Genomic DNA, 25,051 nt, shown 5'->3' with positions numbered 1-25,051 from the left:
CATTCAATCAGAAGGTGCAGAAGAAGTCTTGCTTACTCTCACCTCGCATGATCTTGACACAGCCATTAGGAAACTCAAGCTTCACAAAGCCCCAGGCCTCGACAATATAACTTCTGAGCATCTGGTTCATTCAGGTCCAATTTTCCGTCGCCTTCTTCTCCTTCTCCTCCAAAACTCCATCAAACTGGCACATCTTCCAGCGTCATTGAAGGAAGCAGAGATTATTCCACTGCACAAAGGAGGGAGCAAACCGGTCAGCGAACCCTCTAGCTACAGAGGCATCTCCCTGACCCCAACTCTATCAAAGCTCTTGGAAATTGCCCTAAAACCTAAGATTGAGGACTCCTTGGTTGAAGTCAAAACACCTGACGAACTTCAGTTTGGATTCCAAGCCTCAAAGTCCTGTATTCTCGCTTCACTGACCCTTGAGATGCTTATTGAGCTGAATACATCTCGGAAGAAGCCAACATATCTTGCCCTCTTGGATGCTGCTAAAGCTTTTGATTGTGTCTGGCACCCTGGCCTCTTTCAAAGGCTAGCTGACACTCCTATACCACTGGAGGCTCAGTCTACATTGGTGGAAATGTACAATGGTGCATCCAGCAGAGTACTATGGAAAGGAGATGCCAGCTGCTCCTTTCCTCTTCAGAAGGGTGTGAGACAAGGAGGAATCCTCTCCCCTCTTCTCTACAACATCTTTATTGATGGCCTGATTAAGCTGCTAAGAGACAAAGATCTTGGATGCCACTGCCAAAACCTGTATGCTGGGGTAATTGTTCTAGCTGATGATGTGGCCCTCATAGCTTCCTCAGCCAAAGAACTTCAATGCATGCTGAATCTCATCCATACCTATGCAACCACATGGAAGTACAAGATCAACCCATCAAAAAGTGCAATCCTCGTCTTTAATGGGCAAGACCACCTCAAGCACACTTGGTACCTGAATGAAGAGGAAGTTCAAGAAGTCAGTCAGCATCCCCATCTTGGTGTCACCAAATCTTCAACATCTCAAGATCCTGCGCCGAACATCATTGCCAAGGGATATAACTCCATATTCGCTCTGCTAGGTGGTTCGGCTTCAAGAAACAACTTCTGGCCCCCAACCATTGCCAAGTTGTGGACCACCTACTGCATTCCTAGGATGCTATATGGCATTGCTGCCATTAGAGTTACCAAGAGGTCCAGGGATAAGCTAGACTCAGCGCAGGCCCTTCTCTTCAAAAAGTTCCTAGGGCTCCCCAGAAGCACAGCAAACGAGGCAGTCTTTCTCCTTACCGGAATCATCCCTCTCTCTATGCAGATCGACCTGAACACCTTGATGACTCTCGGGCAACTGGTTACTTTACCAAGCGATAGGTTTGAGCACAGAATACTTCTAAATGCTCTCGCTGCCGATGTCCCTTTCATCTCCTACTGGAAGCAGCTAATCGCCAAATACAGCTTGCCTGCCATCCTGTCTGGCTCCCTGAGCTTCGACTACCTCACCTGGAAAAGACTGTGCCGCCAGGCCATCTTCAAGAAGCACAATGCTGGCCTAGTTGATGCCACTCAGGAGAAGCACACTCTTACCTTCTGGAAGCAATGTTCAACGTTTCCAAGCCCTAGCAGTCTATTCCCCCCTGCACTACCTTCACACCTCCGTATTGCTGCAAGACTTCGCTCCCAACTTCTGACAGGCACCTACCTAACACAACAAAGACTGAAGACCATAGGCAAGTCTCCCAGCGCCACCTGTAGACTTTGCTTAACGGAGGAAGAAAGCTCCACCCACTTCCTTGCTTCCTGCCCAACCCTCAAACCCCAACGGTCTGTTCTCATTCAACATGTCCTATCTCTAAGCCTCCCTGCTTCAGTTAGCCAAGCCTTCACCTCTGCTCATCCCCTCATCCTTGCCACTAATATCTTATTACCCTCCTCGCACCTATCTGTCACTCTTGCTGCCAATGTCATGACCCACTGCCTCAGATACATTCTTAAAATTCATCATATTTGTTTAGAGAAATTGCTTCAACACAACAACCAACCTGCGGATAGCCGCTGATCCTCGTATACCGGGGGGGGGGGGGGGGAGAACAACAAAGAAGAAGGTGTCGTTAGAAGGGACGGGATCATGCGGTAACCTGTAAGATACGATAGCCTTTATAATAATAAAAATTATTATTAAAAAAAAATAAAATAAAAAAAGGAGAGGAACGATTATAAAGGACGCGTCAAAGAAAAGAAAGAAAATAATAGTTGACCAAACGAGTTGGCGGTAATAGTCAAATATGACTGGTCTCCATCAATTTCCAACAAACAACAACATCATCCCTCTCTATTCCCAATCATTTGGCTGTGGTTCTATCTATCTATCTATATATCTATATAATTATGTCTGTCTATCTATGTATCTGTATATATATCTATCTATATCTATCTATCTATCTATCTATCTATCTATCTATCTATCCATCCACCCACCCATCCATCCATCTATCTATATGGCGGGAACTGGTGTACAGGTGGGGGCTTGGTGGCCATGCCCCCCCCCCCCAAAAAAAAAAAAAAAAAATCATGACTATGAAAAATGGGAGAAAGGAAAAAGGAAAACGGGTCAAATTTTTTGTTCGGTCGCTTGCAGCTTTTTAGAAATTTTGCCCCATATGCCGTGTTTACCGCCACCTCAAAAAATTATGCCTCAGTTGGCCACTGATGGCGGGTACACAGCAAAAACTGTGGTGTTAACCGGTGTACATAGAGGACCACACCAGTTATTTTACACCGGTGTTAAATTGACAGTGTTAGTTTAACACCTATAGGTGTTATTATAACACATTTGGTTGTTACATTTACACCCTTTGGTGTTGTGTTCAATCTCTAGGGTGTAATTTTAACACCTCAGGGTGTGGTCCTTTATTAACACCAGCTGGTGTCAGTTTTAACACCACAGTTTTTACATTGTATATTCCCAGGTCCCAACTTAGTATTTATCTCCAGATAACGGTTTATTATTGTAACTACTCCAACTCTTGCATGTCATCTATGTGTCTAGAAGGCCATTTACTATTATGTAAAAGATATTCAGTTCAATTGGCCCAATAGTTCTTTCTCCCTCGTTTTGTTGCTGTTATTGTTATTCAGAAAAAAGCGGTACGACAAAAAACCGTATCGCCTGTAGACAATTTTTTTTTCAAATAATGCATGGCACATTTTCATCGCATGCAGGCCGAACTTTTCCCCAGAATCGTGTCACACCCCCCCCCCCCAATCACCCATAATGGCTCTGTTCAGTGTGGGTTCAGATACATTGCAGTACGTACTTTCAAGCTTACTTTCATTATTGAAACAGAAGTGAGGTTAAAACCATCGATGTGAAGAGCCCCCCCCCCTCCTCATTATGCACATGTAGTCCTATACTCTCACATTAAGAAAGTAGAATTAAATACAATTTGTAATTGTTTTCCGGGGTTGCCACAGAGACGGGGGGCAGGGGGGCGGACGGTTTTGCCCCCCCCCCCCCCCCCCGTGGAAAATCCTAGGTACGCTACTGCCACAGAGTCAAGCAATGCTTATAGTGGTAACCCTTGCAGCCTTCCGATCGTTATGTTATAGAAAATACAATTAACATCTTCATATTTCTTATTGTTATATATTTTGCAATGAACTATGTTATTTTGTATTTGAAAAATTGCAGAAACAATAAATGAAAATGAAGATCGTTTTTCGACATACAAATACCTTTGGGGCCAGAACAACTTTGTATATATACTGTCTGTAGATACGATTAGATTTACTCCGCCGAAATCTCCTGCCGAGTCTTGAACCGGCCCCGGTCAAGTTCGGTGGTGGGTACTAGGGTGGGTCCAAGATTAACGTGTAGGCCTAAATGAGCAAAAAATATGGATACCCCCCTCCCCGGCCGCAAAAAAAAGAAGTAAAATATGCCATCGCCATAATTGTTGGCACTTTCCTGCTGTCTTTCTTTGTCTGAGAGCAAGAAAAGGAAAGAGACAGTAATTTCGAAAAGGTTCTCGATCTGCCCCGAGCAACCCAGACCCCTAATTGATCCATGCCTGATAATAACGGGAATGACGTAATGAGACAAAACGTCTTGCACTAGAAGCAAGAGGGGGTTTTCCCCCTCCCCCGCCCCTTTAACAGTTCCCAGGGTCTTCATCGTGGTCTTGTTTATTGTTCGGGGTGGAGGCCTAGCTTAGTCTTATCATCCAGGCTCTACTAAAACAAAACACAAAAACACAACCACCGTAAATCGGGAAAGCATTGTGCCTCATCGATTTATTTCCCAAATTTCCCGAAAATACAATCTACGCGGTCAAATGCAATCATCCTAAGTAAAAAACAAATGAAAAAAAAGTTCAATTTACTTCTTTGAGAATATTGTCACGGAAGATGGCATAAAAAACAATATGTCTATATAAGTCATGCATTCCGGTGGTTTAGGGTATTTTTCATGCTCTATTTTGTGTTATGACCTATTTCTTTTCACTGAATTAAATTTTCAGATGTATTTTTTTTTTTAATCATTCAGTATAGATCGACTTTATATTGACATAAAATTCCATTTGTACGGAAACTTTATTCAGTGCCATCAACTTTTTTTTCCGTTGAGTGACAACTGTAGTAAACATTTACTTAGGGCAAGGCATAGACATATACATCTTATACATAACTTAAAAAGATTATGTCTCATAATGTACATGTATTAATTAGGAGCCTATTCGTAAAAATGGTGGACGTCACAGGACGTATAAATAAAGTATCAAATACCACTGCAGCATTTATAAAGTCGATCTTGATACATGATTTGGGATGGAGTCGAATTATCTCATTTTCGATAGTACGAATGCTCTTTTAATTTGATAATATCCACACGCCCGGCCCATTTAGGCTCAAGCACACTAGCGTACCGACGGGGGGGGGGGGGGGGGGCAGGGGGGCAGTCTGCCCCCCTGACGAGTCCCAACCCATGCAAAGTACGTATCCCTGCCCCCCCCCCCCTGACGAACTTGAAGACCTTTATTACCCCCCTGACAAACCTGAAGACCTTTTTTTTTTGCTTTTGCCCCCCCCCCCCCCTGTGGAAAATCCTAGGTACGCCACTGCTCAAGCACCCACCTTGGATGAAACCTATCAAATTCAAGGCTTATTACTTATGTAAATAAAAACAAAGATGACAAGATGATTTATCTCTCAAATAAAAAAAACCCGACTCTGTCAACCGTACATAAAGTTGTATTTTAACTTTGCGAGATATAATATGTTATCACTCAGGGGAGTAATTTAATGTTTATTTACAATATTACGAAACTATTTTTATCATCTTTTGGATCACGTCCCTCGATAAGTCGATTTCACCTCTTCGCACCAAATATGTTGCTTTTCTGCCATGCCCCTCTTTAGCGAATTTGGTAAGATTACGCCAATTAATGAGCATTTCTGAAGTTGTTGGACATTCTCTTTACTATGATGGACAATTATAGCCAGTGGCGTAACAGGCGGGGGGGCAGGGGGGCAAGCTGCCCCCCTGGCGGAGCTCACCGGGAAAATAAAAAAAAAACGGGAAAAAGAAAAAAAGGGGGAAGAAAGGGAAAGGGAAAGGAAAGAAAAATGGGGAAAGGGGAAAGGGAAAGGAAAGATAACGGGAAAAGGAAGGAAAAAAGAACAAGTGAGAAAGAACAATTCGCCCCGATATACAAATACATTAGCATGATTAGTAAGACAGGGAAATAAATTAAAGATGACAAAAAGGCAAACAAAAGCGGGAAATAAAGGCATAATGGAATTAGCCAAAATCTGAATTGGAAAATAAAGAATAGGGAAAAGATAACGTACACTACCGGGCTGCCGAGGATTGAGATAACGAGCGGGAAGACAAATGGATGGTATAGCATAATGTCGTATGAAAGTCTATCATGAACTTGCTAAATCTCCAAAGGCTCTGTCCAAGAGTCAAGACCCCGTGCAGTGGGGGCTCTTCATCTGTAACCTTACATGGGTTCTATAACGGGCCCCTATATGGACCCTTCCTGCATTAAGCTTTACGTTGAAGCACTGGCGTACCGGGGGTGGTTCCACAGCCAAGGGGAAATAAAAAGGAGGCAGCGAAATGGGATGAATGAAAAAAAATATATGACATGATATTTGCTATAATGATGTAAAAATCTATCACATAATTAGAATTTCATTTTAACAGGCCATTTTTTTTTCTTATAAAATCTTATTATGGTATGGAAAAGTATATATATAAAACAAATCTGAAAGAGAAGAAATTCATAAAAAGGTGGTCATCTTTTACTTTATTACATTAAGTCTCTCAGATATCATTCTAAAATACATATATATATATATATATCTTGCATGGATTTTTTCTTTCCTTTGCACTTTGATTTTGCTTTTTTTATACAAATGTTACGACAATTTCATGGAATATTCTATTGTACATATTCAACTTGTGTGTCATATACTGTGTTAATTATTCAATCATGTATTGTCAAAATATATGTATTATAGTGATTTCAATAAAGGACCCCTGTGGAAGGCGACTTTTTACAAATTTTCCCACATTTGCTATAGTGTGCCCCTCACAATATTTGGATGATTACGATACACAACTGCATTGAATTTATGTGTTGTGTTAAAGCTTTATAAATATACACGCAATTTGATTAAAATAAGTGGCCATCTGTAAGGTTTAAAATGGCTTTGATATCAAGAGGTTCCGGGGCTCTGCCCTGGACCCCACCAATAAAACACTGTTATATGGATGAGTTTGGACCATGGCCCCCAAAATTTCTACAACCAAACAAAAAAAAAATGAGGAAAGAAAGGAAAGTGTATTATATTTTTCTGAATATCACGTTAAAATCTAACTTCATGAAAAGGTGATTTTTTTTATCTCGCTCGCTTCGCTCGCTCGGGACCTATATTAAGCTACTTCTTGCCAGAAGCGCCATACTCGGCCCCCTCGAGCATATAGAGCTTCGCCCTGATGCTCACAATCATAACAAAAATCCTGTTCACCGTGGCGTACAAAAAAGAGAGAAAAAGGAAAGAGAGGAGGGTGAAATATGATATCATCTTTTTAACATTATGTCAAAATCTATCACAAAATTGGATTTTTGCAATAAAAATGTCAAAAAATTTTGCTCGCTCGCTTCGCTCGCTTGCTTATAAACATGTATATATATATATATATTTGCCCGACACGCCATATCGCCCCCTCAAAATTTTTGCCTTATGACGCCATTGCCTGTTCCATGATATGACCGGGAAATTTTTGGCTCTTGCCCCCCCTGGCCACCGACCCCTGTTACGCCGCTGATTATAGCAATCTTGTGCAATTGCATTAGGTTACAAAAAGATCACCAAAGATCTCATCTCATGATCGATTTATCACTTCGGGAGAAAGCGGGAAAAGAAAAGTTCTACTACGCCAATGCTTGTGTTTTGCATTGGGATTAATAATGTAGAGCTCTTTGCAGTGTCATGTTTTTTTCTCGAAAATTGCTATAGGCGTACAATAAGACAGTTATAGACAAGACAAATTGAGAGAGAGAGAGAGAGAGAGAGAGAGAGAGAGAGAGAAAGAGGGGGGGGGGCGGGGAAGGAGAGAGGGGGCAAGAATCATAATAAAGGCACAAGCAAACATTGACTTGACTTAAACCTGAGCTACTAGGTTACAAAAATGAAGGTCGAGAAAATATTACGCCCTAAAAATGACTAGGCCTATAGAGTGCTTAAAAAGTTGAATACAGTCATGGTGAAAAACATATATACACACACACATTTTGTTACATCATTCTCCCCAGCACGATCGAGATTCAGTAAATGAATTTTCAGTCACATACTTATAAAGTATCCAAAGTTGATTTTATTTTCTTTCTGGGTGTTGTTATATAACTTTATATTCATCCATAATACAACATGAATGAAAGTGAAGAAATCATTTTTGAAGAAAACTTTTGTTTGAAGTTTGAGAGCAATACAAAATAGGTTTCAGTGTTTTGCTTGATGAAGCTCGAATGATGGAATCGCCTATATCTCTCGAGAAAGCCAAGGCACAGACCAAACTTTATAGAAAAAAAAACTACTTGTCAGGCCCGGTTGTCAGGGCCCCCGTATTTTGTCTCGTCCGTGGCACATACCTAGTACTTTTTTGGTAGAGTACCCCCCCCCCCCCGGGGATCGCCTTTCCACCCATCCGGGCTCTGTGTGGCGCCGCGCCGTCCCTGGGATTTTCACAAATGGTTTGTACGGATATGATCTCTGATCAGTGTTTGTATGCTCAGGCAAGAGGGGGGTGTGGCTATAAGACCAAATCATACCGTCGAGCCCCCACTCCTAGCTCGCACAATTCACAAATAACGCCGCGCCGCTCGTATGCAGTTCGCGATTAGTAGAGCCTGTAGATCTTGGGAACAAGTCGTATCAGTGGTACTTGGTGGTCGTCTGATCGGAGTTTGGAGTTCTGAGGAATAATTTGCGCTTGAGAGCTTCTCTGCAGGTCTAGCCCGAAATTCACAATAAAGATGCAGACTTCAGGTATTTTTTTAAATTGATGCTTTACTAATGTGTGATGTGAACTTTACCTTCATGCTTGCAAAACTAATTTAGTGTCGTAAAACTGAAATGACTTGTTTTTGTGGTGGTTCATAACGCATGATGGTTCTTCAATGTTCCCCCGGGTATGTTCATGTCATGTATTGATGTGATATGATAATAGACTCACGTACATGATGTATCAATGTTTAATTAAAATGGAGCAAGACTGGCCTATTGGGCGTTGCCAGTGCAGTTTATCAAGCTATATTTTAGAACACAAACGTTAAAATAACTCTTAGTAATTTGTCATTGATTTTGAAGTTATTGTAGAATTGATTGAATTCATACATTCAGGAGGGGGAGGGGGCGGTTGTTGATTGGACTCTTTGGAGTGATGATCCATCTTTTGTTGCCTGTGAATGTCTTTCACTGGAAATTTAAAAATGTGACCTTTGACTTTTTTTTTCTAAAAAAAGATTGGTTTAAAATGTTGCTCCTCATTGAGCCCCCCCCCCCCAGCCAGCGACTGGTCAACCCTGGGTCCGCTGTCATTAAAGGTCAAGTCCACCCCAGAAAAAAATTTGATTTGAATAAAGAGGTAAATATAACAAGCATAACGCTGAAAATTTCATCAAAATCGGATGTAAAATAAGAAAGTTATGACATTTTAAAGTTTCACTTAGTTTTCACAAAAGAGTTATATGCACAATTCAGTGATATGCAAATGGGAGAGTCGATGATGTCCCTCACTCACTATTTCTTTTGTTTTTTATTGTTTGAATTATACAATATTTCAATTTTTACAGAATTGACAATAATGTAAAACTTGACTGAACCACATAATTTTAAAACAATGTAAATTCCACATGTTCAGGCAGGAATAAAACTCAATTTCACATTATGACAAGGGGGAGAAAAGCAGAATATTTCATATTTCATATATTATAGAATACAAAAGAAATAGTGAGTGGGTGATGTCATCAGTCCCTTCATTTGCATACCGACCAGGATGTGCATATTACTGTTGTGTGAAATAAAGTGAAATTTCAAAATGTCATAACTTTCTTATTTTTCAACTGATTTTGATGAAATTTTCAGTGTTATGCTTGTTGGATTTTTCTGTTTTTATTCAAATCTACTTTTTGTTGGGGGTGGACTTGTCCTTTAACAGACTAGGCAAAATGTTATAATAGAACGGTTTACAGTACATCACTATTTGGGAATCATGAAAAGGACTTTGTAGGTTAATTGGTAATTCTTTTAAAAATGAACTGTTCTTCTAGCTGGGAGAAAAACTTGCATTTCTAATTACTGATAATATTCGGGTGATTGATATGTTCCATGACATATGCTCCAGCTCCAGCTTTCCCACATATCGTGGAGTAAAATTTCAATGAAAAGTCATTTTCTCAAAGAAATGAAAATGCCCGATAGTTTTTATTGTACCTCCTGTATATCAACAGACAAATCATTTCACATCCGCTCCTAAAAGAATCAAATTTTTTGTCATGAACTATTTGAACAAAAATAATTTATGCATTTTATGTTAGCCAACAGCTGCTTGTATTTGACGGCACAAATCAAAAACTTAAAATTCTAATAACTCTCTTAATCTTTAACAGATTTTCCTCAAACGACTGGCGGATCCAGGGGGGGGGGGGCAAAGCCAGCCCGTGCCCTCCTTTTTAGAGGCACAATTCAAATTTGTAATGTAAAACTGCCGTTAAAACAGAAGTGTGCCCCCCTTTTTGATAAGACCTTTTTTTTCTTTTTTTTTTGCTTGTCAAATTTTTCCTCAGGGAAAATGTGCACCCCCCTTTGGAAAATCCTAGATCCGCCCCTGCCTCAAACCTTCACCAATATTTTTTGATTTTTTTTTTCTGTTATTTTTACAACAAACTTTTCATCAGTGAGAACTTCCCCTTTCAATATGCACATTTGAACAGCCTAAATTGACAATGGTCCCAAGACATTAGATTTAGACAAATTATCCTTGTAAATGGGAAGTTTATTGAAAGAATGAATGATAGTTTGCTGTGTCATTCAAGTTAAATGGAGGGAATCATGAGGGGGTCAGCTTTGATTTACACTGTACAAGGTCTGTTTATCTACATGAAGTAGGCAATTTCAGTGACAGTTGCAGCATTATAGCAAGAAGTATTGTGATTGATCACCAAGTCTACTGTGATGTCTATGCATTTGTAGTTGGTCCATGGTCTATGGTAGAGGTTATGATGGATAGTGTAAGCTGGAGGGTAATTAGCATAAAATTGATTAAAAGTGGTACTTTTAGTGCAATATTATTGTACATGTTGCTTAACTTATGAGAACTATACAGTGCGTCCCAGAAAAAACGAAACCGAGATTTAGCGATGATTTATCATAACTTAATCATAAATAAAATAGACAAATGACCTACCAATGTAAAGCTTAGAATCTCCTCTTTCATCTGGTATTACTTAGATTATTCCTCATTCACGCATGATTGAGCAAAAACAATTCGAAGAAAGGATGCCAAAAACTCATTTGGCGGGGGGTATCTGAATTTCAAAAAGAAAATCACATGACTAAAATGTTAAATATCTTTTCTTTTCTTTGATACCTAAATCACAGAAAATGGTCAAGTAGTAAAAAAGTTATGATCCCTCGAAACAATGTTTGTATTTCCATAATTTCATTAAATAAACGTGTTTTCACCGGTTTCCCACAGAAGCTATCGCACGTTAACAAAAGACTTAATGCATGGCTGATCATCAACAAAACGGAGTGTCGAGTGAGTTTGAACGCTAGCCTGTAAAACCTCTTCATTTTATGAAATTATTGAAATTCAAGGCTTATTTCATATAACCAGAACTTTGTTATTTCTTGACCATTTTCTGTAATTGAGGTATCAAATTAAAGAGCAGATATTGAACTTTTTAGAAATGTGGTTTTCTTTTTAAAACCCAGATACGGCCCGCCAAGTGACTTTTTGGTATACCCTTTTCAAATTGTTTTTGCGCACTCATGTGTGAATGAGAAATAATCTAAGTAATTTCAGATGAAAGAGGAGATTCTAAGCTTTAAAATGGTAGGTCATTTGTCTATTTTATTTGCGATTAAGTTATGATAAATCATCGCTAAATCTCGGTTTCGTTTTTTCTGGGATGCACTGTATATTGGTCAAATTTGATTCTTTTTCTTTTGATGATAGCTCATGGAGTTTGAAATGATGTATAAACAGCCGATATTATGAATGGTTTTGTAAATTAAAATACATTGAATAATGCCAAATTTAATAGACCTTTGAATGTATATGGGTGTCAAACATTTCAGTGGCAGATCTGTGAGTGATACACTTATAAACAAACTGTTTATACAATACATGGGCCAGGTAAAAATGCTTATCAAATGATCATACAATTTATTTGTATACTTGATTGCACAAAATTATCAATGTAATCAAACTGTTAAATCCATCCCTTATTTAGATGATTAAGTGCTAATCCTTGTATCATATGATACAGCTATTAGCTGTAGCCTTTCATTCTTATGGCAGCGGTGGGATGTTGTGATGGATGGATGGATGAATGGATCACCAAACTTTTGCTTGGTGATTAGTGAAGGTCTTGAATGTAGAGAGTTAGTAAATTATAAATTTATTATTTTTTTCCTGTAAAGTGTAAGGAGATTACACATTACTGGCTTCAAGGCAAAAACCGCGGGAAGTTTGTTGTAACCCAACGGATCCTAGTAGAACCTGCAAACATTTATATTTCGAATTCAAATTTGACTAAAGGAGAAAATTGTGCCAACAGACACTTAGTTTTATATTATTTTTTTTTAGATATGGCTGCATGCATGACTCTTGAATGATATCTAAGGAGTCCCTGCTGCACGCACAAATACTAAAAATTGTCCTCTGTTTTGTTCATTTTACTTCATTTTTTCTCAGTTTAGTCAGTTCTAATTGTTTATGTTAAATTGCTACGTTATAATTGCTCTTAAAATGTAAATTAAACTTGCTGGCTAACCTAATAGGTTGCCAGGCCCGGTTCTTTGTTCTACATAATCTTTAATAAAGACATGATGTACCACTACTACTAGTCCCTGATTTACTGAATATAATGTTTATTATTGTACTTGTTTGTACTCATGTTTGATTGAAAATTCTGTAAATATTTGACTATGTAAGTTTGTTTGTATTTTGCTGACAGAAAGAATGATAAATATAACATCTAAATCTAAATTGATCTATAGATTTGTCTTCATATCATACCAACCCTCTGAGCATTAATCCTCTCCCCTCAAAGAATCAATAAACTATTAATAGATTCTCATTTCCTTCTTTCATGGGCCCATGGCATTTTTTGAAAATGTATTCATTCGTTTTTTTTTTAAATTATTTATTATCATTTGATATCATTATTGTATTATATTCATTATTCTAATTTCATTACCTTTATTATTATATTATATCAATAATATTACTATTATTATTATTATAATTATTGTTATTATAATTATTATTATTGTTATTATTATTTATTAATATTTTATCTCTTGTTTTTTCCATCATTTATTTTATTCATTTTTTTTTTGGGGGGGAGGCCTTCACTTAAAACACATATCCTCACTAACGGTTCTTTTCTTCCAGGTGCTTGTTGCAAGAATGAGGGACCCGGCTACCCCACACCAAAGGCCGCCATGAAGTCCCCTCGGGAGAAGCTCCTGTATGTTACAGCAGTGCGTAGGAACACCCCCATCAAGAAGCCAGATTTCTTGGCCACTGTTGATGTTGACCCCGACTCTCCAACCTTCTGTCAGGTGAATATTGTACAATGGTCTGAGCTGTTACATTCAATTCCATACCTAAGCCAGAAGTTGAAGTATTTTCCTCAGTTATAAGTAAAATACTTGCTAGTATCCACCTTTGCAATTCAATTGTTTTTTAGTGAAAAGTATTTTGCTTAAATTTAAGTCCGCCCTTACATGGCTTAAGTCTGGCTTGCGTGCAGTTTGCAATATACATGCAGTCATCAATTCTGCGCATAGATAGATGTACAGATTGCGCATTATTTGGCTCAGACCTTGTGACATCACAGTGGTTATTCATAAGTTGCTTTTGCTTTGCTTTTTGCTTTTTGCTTTAAGCTGGCTTGATAAAGTAAAATACTGAGAAGTGATCTGAATAAGAGGATAAGCATTTTGCTTATTTGAGTAAAAATGCTCAGTAATTTACTTAGTCAAGCAATACTTAGTCAATCAATGAATACCAGCCCAGGCTGTATGGTATTTCAAGTCCAGAGATCATTTTCCAGTGACCTTGTGCTTGACCTTCAGCCAAGCTACATGTATGATGTTTTTCAATGACCTTGTGAGTGACTCGGAACAGCTGGCTTACCTGTAGTTTTGAAAATGGATCTGAATCATGGCAGAAAATAAATATTACCTTAAAATATTCTAAACATATGGTATTGCATTTGAACTATCTGATCTATCAAGATCCTGTTAAGATGGCTAATATTTCCGGTATATGGTCCTTTGTCATAGAATTCCCAATACAAGGTAACTCTTTATACGTAAGAATATATTCAATTTCTTGCTTTGATGTGGATTAAATTAACTATGTCACTTATAAGTCATTTGAAAACAAATATTGTACAGATGCAAAGTTTTCATGCACACACAGTAGGCAGGGTGCTACATAAGCACTTGCCCGATTGCCCGGGGCAAGTAGAAGTTAGAGTCGGGGCAAGTGTTTTGAAGTAAAGACCAAAAATACTTACCCGAATTGGGCAAGAAAAATTCTCACAGTAAAATGACCAAAATTAGGGTCGATATGATATGATATTGACCCTAATTTTGGTCATGGTAGGCAAGATAAAATCACTTTGGAAAAAGAAATGCAATAACAAGGTAGATCAGTTTATGTCAAAAAAGGTCAATGGTTTATAAAACCGCAAAACTTTCTCTTGAAGAGGTAAAACTTTTTTTTTCAAGGATTTTTTCGGGCAAGTGAAATAGATTTTTGGGCAAGTATAATCCAACTATTTAAAAATTTACTTGCCCGACAGGGCAAGTGCTACGAAAAAGTAATGTAGCACCCAGCAGTAGTTTTACTATTTTTGCTCGTCTTTCAGAGGCTGAAATCAATAATATAAACAGTAGGTACATGTATATAATTATTTTTTTACATCTTTCAGAAGTTGGAATCAATAATATTGCACACACAAAAACCGTTGGAATTCATAAAAAGAATTTGTTTGCTGTTCATATCTTTTGGATTTTACTCTGCCAAAAGGGCCACAAATGATTTTAGTACAGGTTTATGGTATTCCTTCCTCATAATTTCAGTGAATTTGATGTTGCTTTTGGGGATTTAAATGATTGATTGATTGAATGAATGTATCAATCAATCAATCAATCAATCAATCAATCAATCAATCAATCAATCAATGAATCAATCAATCAATCAATCAATCAATCAATCAATGAATCAATGAATGAATGAATCAATGAATCAATCAATCAATCAATCAATCAATCAATCAATCAATCAATCAATCAATCAATCAATCAATCAATCAATGAATCAATCAATCAATCAATCAATCAATCAATCATACAATCAATGAATGAATGAATCAATCAATCAATCAATCAATCAATCAATCAATCAATCAATCAATCAATCAATCAATCAATCAATCAATCAATCAATCAATCAATCAATCAATCAATCATACAATCATACAATCATACAATCAATGAATGAATGAATGAATGAATGAATAATCAATCAATCAATCAATCAATCAATCAATGAATCAATCAATCAATCAATGAATCAATCAATCAATCAATCAATCAATCAATCAGTCAAAGAATAGATGGATTGATGGATTAATACATTCAATCAATCAATCAATCAATCAATCAATCAATCAATCATACAATCAATGAATCAATGAATCAATGAATCAATGAATCAATGAATCAATCAATCAATGAATGAATGAATCAATCAATCAATCAATCAATCAATCAATCAATCAATCAATCAATCAATCAATCAGTCAAAGAATGGATGGATTGATGGATTAATACAGATTGATGGTATTCCTTCCTCATATTGTCTGTGAATTTGGAGTTGCTTTAGGAGATGAATGAATGAATCAATTCAATTAATCACTGAAAGAATGGACCGTTCGATGGATAAATCAATCAAACCATCCATCCACCCACTCATCCATCCAACCATCCATCCACCCATCCATCCACCCTCCCATCCACCCATCCATCCACCTACCCATCTATCCCATCCACCCACCCACCCATCCATCCATCCTCCCACCCATCCATCCATCACATCCATCCACCCACCCATCCTCCCACCCACCCATCCATCCACCCACCCACCCATCCATCCATCCATCCACTCTCCCATCCATCCATCCACTCTCCCATCCATCCACCCACCCATCCATCCATCCACTCTCCCATCCACCCACCAATCCATCCATCCATCCATCCACCCATCCTTCCATCCATCCACCCACCCATCAATAAATCAATCATGTGGTGATCCAATTGACACATTATTTCTGAAGGTTATTCATGTTGCGCTGTGGGCTGAAAGTTGAACCTTCAACTTCAAACATGAAAGTGCCGTTGGTGCATAAAGATCTGCTTCATGATGACACACAATGACTTCATATCACCCTCTTTAACAGATCATCCATCGTCTTAACATGCCCCATCTGGATGATGAGCTGCATCACACTGGATGGAATACCTGCAGTAGCTGCTTCGGGGATGACACCAAGTATAGGAATCGCCTGATCCTTCCGGCTCTCTACTCATCCAGAGTCTATGTCATCGATACTGGTACTGATCCAAGAAGACCTGGCATATTCCATGTAAGGCAAAGTCAACATTGACATTTTTACTTTTGAATAATGACAGTACAGATGGTGATGCCATTTCTTACCATTCTGTTGAATTTGAAAATGTAAATAGTTTTCTGTATGATAAATCATAGTTAGATTTGATCAGAATGTAATGAAAAGTATTGAAGTAAAGTAATTTTTGTTACTTGTGATATGTACAGGAATCCATTGATATTTTAATATTTTCTTTTTAGCACTCTTTGGTCTCTTCCCCTCAAACAAAGTGTTATTTTAATAGCTACTGAGGTTGTGTTCAATTATTTGCTCCCTGGGTAGACCATTCGACCAGACTGTATTCACAAAGAGATCGGTCATGTAGAAATAACTGTATCACAGATTCTAAAAACCGTTTGAAGCTTTGCATCAATTGTAGTCCATCACAGTCCAGTGAACAGGATAATTAAGCAAAGCAACAGATCACTGCGGACTCCTCTCTAATACTTTCTCACCCAAATGATAAATGATGTTTAATTATAAAATCATTTAGTAGTCATACCATCATTAGTTATCAGTGGATGTTGCTGCCATATAGCCTGCTGTTGCTGCCATATTGCCTGCTGTTGTAGCCATATGGCCGGCTGTTGTAGCCAACTGACAAGCTGTTGGTGCCATATGACTTGATATTGTTCCCATATGAACCGATGTTGTTGCCATATGACCTTACATTGTTGTCACATGACCTAACATATGACCTAACATGGTTGCTACATGCCCTAACATTGTTGTCATATGACCTGACATTGTTGCTACATGCCCTAACATGCTTGCCATATGACCTGATATTGTCATATGACCTGACATTGTTGCCACATGACCTAACATTGTTGTCACATTACCAGAAATTGTTGCCATATGACCTAACATTGTTGCCATATGACCTGGCATTGTTGCCACATGACCTGACATTGTTGCCATATGACCTGACATTGTTGCCATATGACCTGACATTGTTGCCATATGACCTGACATTTGTTGCCATAATTACCTCACTCTGTTGTCATATGACTTGACATTGTTGCCATATGACCTAACAATGTTGCCATATGACCTGACATTGTTGCTACATGACCTGGCATTGCTGCCACATGACCTAACACTGTTGCCACATGACCTGACATTGTTGCCATATGACCTGACATTGTTGCCATATGACCTGACATTGTTGCCATATGACCTAACATTATTGCCATATGACCTGACATTGTTGCTACATGACCTGACATTGCTGCCACATGACCTAACATTGTTGCCATATGACCTGACATTGTTGCCATATGACCTGACATTGTTGCCATATGACCTGACATTGTTGCCATATGACCTAACATTATTGCCATATGACCTGACATTGTTGCTACATGACCTGACATTGCTGCCACATGACCTAACATTGTTGCCATATGACCTGACATTGTTGCCATATGACTTGACATTGTTGCCGTATATGACCTGACATTGACCTGATATTTCCATATTGCCTGTTGTTGAGCTAATATGACTTGGTGATGTAACCACATTATCTGTCATTGTTACCATGTATCTCTGTATTGATTTGTGTTTATTAATCTGTGGTTATATATATATTTTTGTTGTTGATCAGACTATTGAACCAGACGATATTGGTAGCAAAACTGGACTTACTCAGCCACATACAACCCATTGCCTTGCTAATGGAGAGATTATGATCAGTTGCATGGGAGATTATAACAACAAAGGGGAAGGAAAAGGTATATCTTTATGCTTTAATACTTAGCCCTATTTTCCGTCTTTCATATGTTCCCTTTTCTGTCTACATACCAATATTTCTTTCCACCATTATTCCTTATGTTTTGAGTCTGGGCATTATTAAGGACTAATCAAGCTATACCTCCATCATATCCCCTTTTCAAATGTAATATTATAGGTTTATCAAACTTTCAGTATTCAAAACTAAGTACTTAATGATAATAGCAATGGTCTTTTAATAATACATTGAAACGTTCCTTACTACAATGAAAGGTTGAATTACAAATGCTTGTACAAGGTAAATGATTCACATAGAAACATTGACAAAACTTTATAAAAAAATAATGGATTAAAAAATGTCATTATATGATAAATGTTGAACTCCATTCAACCTTGCACAGTAAACCAGAAAAACAAGTACTTCCTATTCATATTGCAGTTACAACAAAAATAAAAGCGGCAGTAATATATATCCCTGGGGGACACCTGTTTTTTACAGACTTACCTAAAGATGTACAATTATTAAAAAAATTATGTTGTTGGCGATTGGATAAATATGATTCAAACCAATTGAAAAGTGCCCCCTTACACCGTAATTTTGTAACACTGTATTTTCTTTTGGTAAAAATATTCCTGTCCTCTTTATCTGATCATCAGGTGGATTCATGCTTCTTGACGGTGAAACCTTCCAGGTCAAAGGTAACTGGGAACATCATGGAGAGCACGCGCCCTTCAACTATGACTACTGGTACCAACCGTATCATAATGTGATGATCAGCACCGAATGGGGTGCTCCAAAGGCATTCCTCAAGGGATTTGATCCTGCTGATTATGCAAATAGTATGTCCAATTCATTCATTTCATTCATTCAGATAAAAGTACTTTGTAAATTGCTCTTTGGTCTACCCCTGCTTTGCCTACATTCTGCATTGTCTCTTCTCACATGGTCTAATATTAGTTCATCAACGACCGATACGTCTACTAATCATTTGGTCTAATTGTAGTATAGCCCATTTACTAGTTTGTTTATTCATATACCCATTTCGTCTTGTATGCACATGGTGTAACATACACCATTTAGTTGATATGGTCAGGTTGGCTGTTAATGAATCAAAATTTAATTTGACAAAGTGCTAAATAATGGAAAGATGAAATTGAAATTAGACCATCTGGGTATTAATTTAGAATAAATGAGGTTTAAACTTAGAAGGTTTTAGACCAAGTGTAGTGTAGGTCAAATGATGACTGGGCCAAATGGAAAGTGGACCAATGGGTTTAGCCCATGTGGTATTAGACTACCTGAGAAGCAGACCAACAGCTTGTAGACTGAAACTTAGTGAAACTGACCAAAGAGCGGCACATTCCATCTTGGTAGTGTACCGTAGTGGATTGTAATGTGGCAAGAGTGAGGTGGCTATATGCTCTTTATAGTAAGCTAAAAATGAATACTGTTTTGAAACTGTTTAGAGGACCTAGACCTAGTGAATATAGATCGATTAGCTTATATGGTACTCCCAGTCAATGATACTACTGTGCATACCAGTTGATCCCACCGCTGCCACACATTAGTTTTGAGGTTCGTGAACTTGCTTTTCACGTGATGTCAGGGTTGTTTTTGTCGTATTATTTTTTAAAGAAATGATAGCATTTGACCTTTGTCTGAGTTGGGATATACCTCATGCAAACAGTAATTTGACGAGTAACAAGTATGGGGAAATGAAAATTTTAAAGTTTTGCATTTTGCCTCTTTCCCTCTTTCTGTATGCTGGATTCAGAGAAGGATTATTATATTGAATTCTTGTGCACTATTTACCTTCATGATTTTCTAGATCAAATATTATTTGAATTTCATATAATTTCTTTAGTTTATTAATATATTTATTACTGCAAATGATAAATATGTATTTACAAATATAGAAATTTATCAGATGATACAACAATTATCAGTTTAAAATTGAGGTTTATTGCAGGGTTACACACTCACCCTTTTTTTTTTCTACTGGTCTGACCTGATTATGTCGGAACAGTAGATACCCAGTTTTTCCATTTTTTTCTGGTCCAAACCTAAAATTTACTGGTCCCCCAAAATACAGAAAAACATAAAGACCAGAGTTTGTTTTGCTATCTTTTATTGCTTATTGTTACCTCCCGCCCCCCAAAAAAAGTCCACACACACAACATCAGAGCCATTTTTAAAATTTACAAAAGAGAAGAAAATATCATTGTATCAGTTTGATATATTTTTGACTGGTCACGTTGGATCAGTAAATCTCGCTATTTCTGAAAAGTTACTGGCCCGACAGCAATGTTTACCAGTCTGGGACCGTCGCTGTTTATTGTCACTATCAAATGATTTTATTTCCCTTCCTCCCCCTCTCATTGCACCTTTTCAAATATTACATACGTTGCACTTTGCATAATCTGTCACGATAAGCTGTTTGTGAAATATCTCAGCATTGAATCTCAATTGTACCAGAAATAATTTTGGACCCTTCAGTTGGCTAACTTTGCACTTCACTCCAACAGTCTTTATGTTACATTTGTTAGAGATGTCACCTAAAAAATGCATTTTTTTACTTCAGGGGAGGGGTGGGGCCGGTGCTCACAATAAAATGATATGCTTGTAACTTAGCCCCCCCCCCCCTCCTTCTCCAATACTGGAGAGACATTTGAATCTATCAAAACTTGACTCTTGTTTGCATACAAGCTGGAGAAATGAAATTCAGACGTTTATTATTTTGTCCCCCACAAAAAAAAATAATATGAAATCTGTTGAGTATATTTTTCTATGGAACCTTAACCCAAGTGTATATTTTCTTTGTGGTGTGTATGCTTTCTTTGTGGGACCTGTTCATATATTGAATGAATTATTATTGTTTTCTCTAAACCAAAACCATTATGTGAGTGCTACAATCTGGTTAACCACACGAATACACATAAGAACAGTTGTCTATGGAAAGTGTATATGTATGCCTGTTATTTGCGGGCAGAACAAACGCATTCTATTTGCATTTTAATTGTTAGCCCCTCGAGTCTACAGTGTGACTTCCCTGGATCTTAATTCCATTTCTCATTCTGTGAATAAGTACACAATTTCTGCTAAGTGTAGTCTAGTGTAGCTCTGATCATGTCTTTGACATGGGTATATAGTCAGTGAATGGAGTTTGATAATATGCCAGTGTTAATTTGATTTAAGAATACATGTAGATTTACTTTTAAGTCAAATAAATGTCCGATCCGAAACAATTTAGACAAGATAATTCAAGAGATATTCATAATTGTACTTTTCCTTTGTTGAATTTCTCAAAAGGTAGAACGCTTTTCTGGTCCCAAAAAAATTGACTTATAATTTTTATTTATTTCTAAATTTCTTCATTTTCTGTTTTCAAAATAGTATTAATATTCTCTTTATTACGTTCCCTCCTTAAAAATATATATATATATATATATCTTGAATTATGTTATAATTAAATTTGAATATCTTTAGTTTAATCCAATTTGTTTAGTATCTTTGTGAGGATCATTTCCAACAAGCCATATGTGTGCTTTTCTTAATCCTCCCACATGTATTACCTTGTATGTAAATGATATGTATGTATGGAATGTTTTTATCTTGAAGTGGAAATGAATGAAATGAAAATACAAATGTCAATTATAGCCAAGTCTTGGGTATCTCAGTAAGCTAAATGACTTAGAAATCATGTCACTCAATCCCATCTTATTTTTCGATTTTTGTACAGAAAGATCATCTATCCTGAGGCGTATATAAAGTAGTACATTCAAAAGCACTGATTAATATTTGACTTGTATTACATGGTCTCTGAAAATCTAACCATAATCTTTATCAGGTTTTGGTTTTGTGTGCCTATAAGCTTATAAGTTTATCTGCAGTGGTAGCACTTTTGTCAACAATCTTTCAGTTTTTCTTCATACTTAAGAGAAATAAGGTTGTTGTTGGTGAACATAAAGATCTGCTCTCATCAGCATGCATACAATTCATATAGGATATATAGACAAATTGTCATTTAAGGAATCAATGTCCCATATAAGTTTCTAGGTTCCAAAAGTTTGCTTAAACTCAGATTATTGAAAACATCTTTGATTTTACACAGGATAATGGAAAAAGTGGCCATGTATTTTTTTTTTCAATAAAAAATAACTACTATACCAAGAATGACTTAGAAGTGTCAACTATTGATGATGCAATTTATGTTCACTTGCTTTTAAAGCCTAAATATTTAAACCTTTATGAGTTGTTCAATTGTGAAAAGTTAATCTGTCATCTGCACTGCATGTATCTTTATTCTGTAGACTAGAGGCTTATACGAAAGTGATGTTCACTACTCTTAGCTAGCCGAACTAAACCAATGGTTTAAATTTTAAAGTTCCTTTCCATTTGTCTGTGTCTGGAGCATGCATGAGATGGAGAAAAATGACTTGATATCAGTCTTACAAGTATTCTCTATTCATTGTTAAAGTAAAGTTAAGTTTATGTATTATATTACTATCTCTCTTTTAATTTGTACACAATTCTCTGTTTTTTTAATTTTATTCCAGTATTCACTTTGTTCACCTCTATGTATTCCAGGTCGATGGTTGATATTGACTTCTGTTTATGTGTCTGGAATATAGTCTTGATTTATATTGGTCTTCATTAATTTCATTATAGATCTGTATGGCAAGAGTATCCATGTATGGGACTGGAAAAGCCACAAACACCTTCAAGAGATCACACTGGGAGACGAGGGCGCCATACCCCTCGAGATTCGATTCCTTCATAATCCGAGAGCAGCTGAAGGATTTGTGGGATGTGCCTTGGCGTCGACCGTCTTCAGATATTTCAAAACCGCAGTAAGTTGTAATAATTTCACAAATTTTGGGTGATCTTTGAATATTCAGATACATCAAATCTCTTGTAAACTTGTTGAGGTTTTGCAAAGAGTTTACTTCAATCTCAAATAAGTAAGTTTCAGCCCCCAGTTTAAGGGCAAGTCCTTTGATTAAACAAAGACTTTTAGTTGAATTGCCATCTTGTAACATCAGATTACACTTGATTGTGGGGTTTATATGCTTAATTTGCAATCAAATGTAAGTTTCTTGTGACACCCCATTAGATTGCACACTTTAAACCATTTTTGAAAGGTTGAATGGTACTCGCAAGAGCCTCTTTCAATAATATTTAAATTTGTATCAGTAGTACTGTTTCCCTTGAAAATTTTATAGGATTAGCCAATGAAACAAAATCTTACATCTGATCTGTTCAAATTGGATGTATATTCTCTTAGTATTTTGTTTCATTGGTTCATTTCTATCTAAGCAATCAGTTTAATATTGAGATATTGTTATGAATAAATATTTTTTGAAAAAGGAGGAAGTGCTAAGCTAATAGTTTGCAGTCCCTGTGTGTGTGTGTGTGTGTGTATGTAATATGAGCAACTATACTTCGGGGTGGGTATCCTTAAACATTAAAATAACTCTTAATTTGTAAAAAGTTTTAATTTTAAAAAATGATTCTGTTGATAATTCAAAGATAAAAATATTCAGAACTAAAAAGGTAATTAACCCTAACACTTCAGAGAAATGAACTGCAACTACGATAATAGGGGACCTGTGTCCAGGCTTACACCTCTTCTGTAGATAATATTCATGTATATGGATTATACAATAACCTTTGTATGTCAAAACAATTTGAATGGAAATCTCAATTTTCAAGTATTATCTGTTACATAAATTAAAGGATGCCGCAAGCTGTTGGCTAGCTAGATAGTTGATTTAGCTAGCAAACAGTCCATGCTTTCTAAAAGATTGCTTGAAAATGTCTCTGCTTGCTTATTACAACATGTTAAAGAGAAATTCCAGTAGTTGCAGTAAACACTGATTTCATGAGAAAGTCTGTAAAACCAGGCTTAATTGTCAGTTTATCATCGAGGATCTAGATCTGGTACAGTTACATAAACCGAACTTTGTGAAATCTTGAAATCTACGCTGAAAAATGTTCAGACTGAACTTCCCCAACACAGATAAGCGCACGTGGGACAGTGTATAATTATTGCTTTGAGCGTCGGGCCCGACGCTCTACCCGAATCCTGTGCTTATTTGCTGATTTCTCAGCAATTACACAATTTCTTCCAGAATCCTTTGGCACATGCGTTTTATTTATACAAACAGACACTTTGGTGGTCATTTCATTGGATTCTGTACGAACTCATTTTGATATCGTTACCAAAACTAGCATTTATCTTTAAGCTATCCACTTGCTAGTCAGTACTATAGCTAGCTGTTTGCTACTGTAGTTACTAGCTATCAGCAAGATTGACACAAGTTCAAAATTGTGTAAGGGCACTGTATTCAGTTAGTTCACTTAAAGGGGAATCCAACCCAAATAAAAACTTGTTTTTATAAGGAAAAGAAAAATCAGATAGGTTGATAGGTGAAAGTTTGAACAATATTGGACAAACAACAAGAAAGTTATGAATTTTTAAAAGTTGTAAATATTGGTAATCACTATACCCATGGAGACTTCAAATTGGCCGCATATGGGATGTCATAGTGATGTAAGGCAAGGACTACTCTTCCATGTACTCCAATACATATTATGGCTAAAATGTCATTTTTCCTAAAAGTTATATTTCAAATTATAGATTTCTTTCATGATGACATAAAACAATATACTACCTGGGTTATATTTAGATTACTGCCCCAGGGGAATGGGTACTTAGGAGAAAACCACAAATCCCTTCTAATAAAGTACATGGCCTATGGGAAAGTTGTCCTTGCCCCTTGTCATAATTTACTTACCCAGTTGCCAATTTGAAATCTACATAGTATTAGTGATCTCAATTTTAAAGCAGCTA

General features: G+C 37.1%; 1 protein-coding gene across 1 annotated transcript in view; it reads left to right on the top strand.

The window, feature by feature from the left end:
* The first annotated feature begins 8,073 nt into the window (after positions 1–8,073).
* The window catches only part of LOC129257778 (methanethiol oxidase-like), a 36,970-nt gene continuing 19,992 nt past the window's right edge, over positions 8,074–25,051 (top strand). Inside the window, exons 1-6 of the mRNA XM_064096446.1 lie at positions 8,074–8,541; positions 13,178–13,347; positions 16,257–16,442; positions 18,073–18,199; positions 18,855–19,037; positions 22,867–23,048. Coding sequence (XP_063952516.1) covers positions 8,529–8,541; positions 13,178–13,347; positions 16,257–16,442; positions 18,073–18,199; positions 18,855–19,037; positions 22,867–23,048 — 861 coding nt within the window. The 5' untranslated portion in view covers positions 8,074–8,528. The remainder of the gene's footprint in view (positions 8,542–13,177; positions 13,348–16,256; positions 16,443–18,072; positions 18,200–18,854; positions 19,038–22,866; positions 23,049–25,051) is intronic.

The sequence above is a fragment of the Lytechinus pictus genome, chromosome 3 (assembly GCF_037042905.1).
Source record: "Lytechinus pictus isolate F3 Inbred chromosome 3, Lp3.0, whole genome shotgun sequence".
In the NCBI taxonomy this organism is placed as follows: Eukaryota; Metazoa; Echinodermata; class Echinoidea; order Temnopleuroida; family Toxopneustidae; genus Lytechinus; species Lytechinus pictus.
This window is presented reverse-complemented; position numbering and strand designations above follow the sequence as displayed.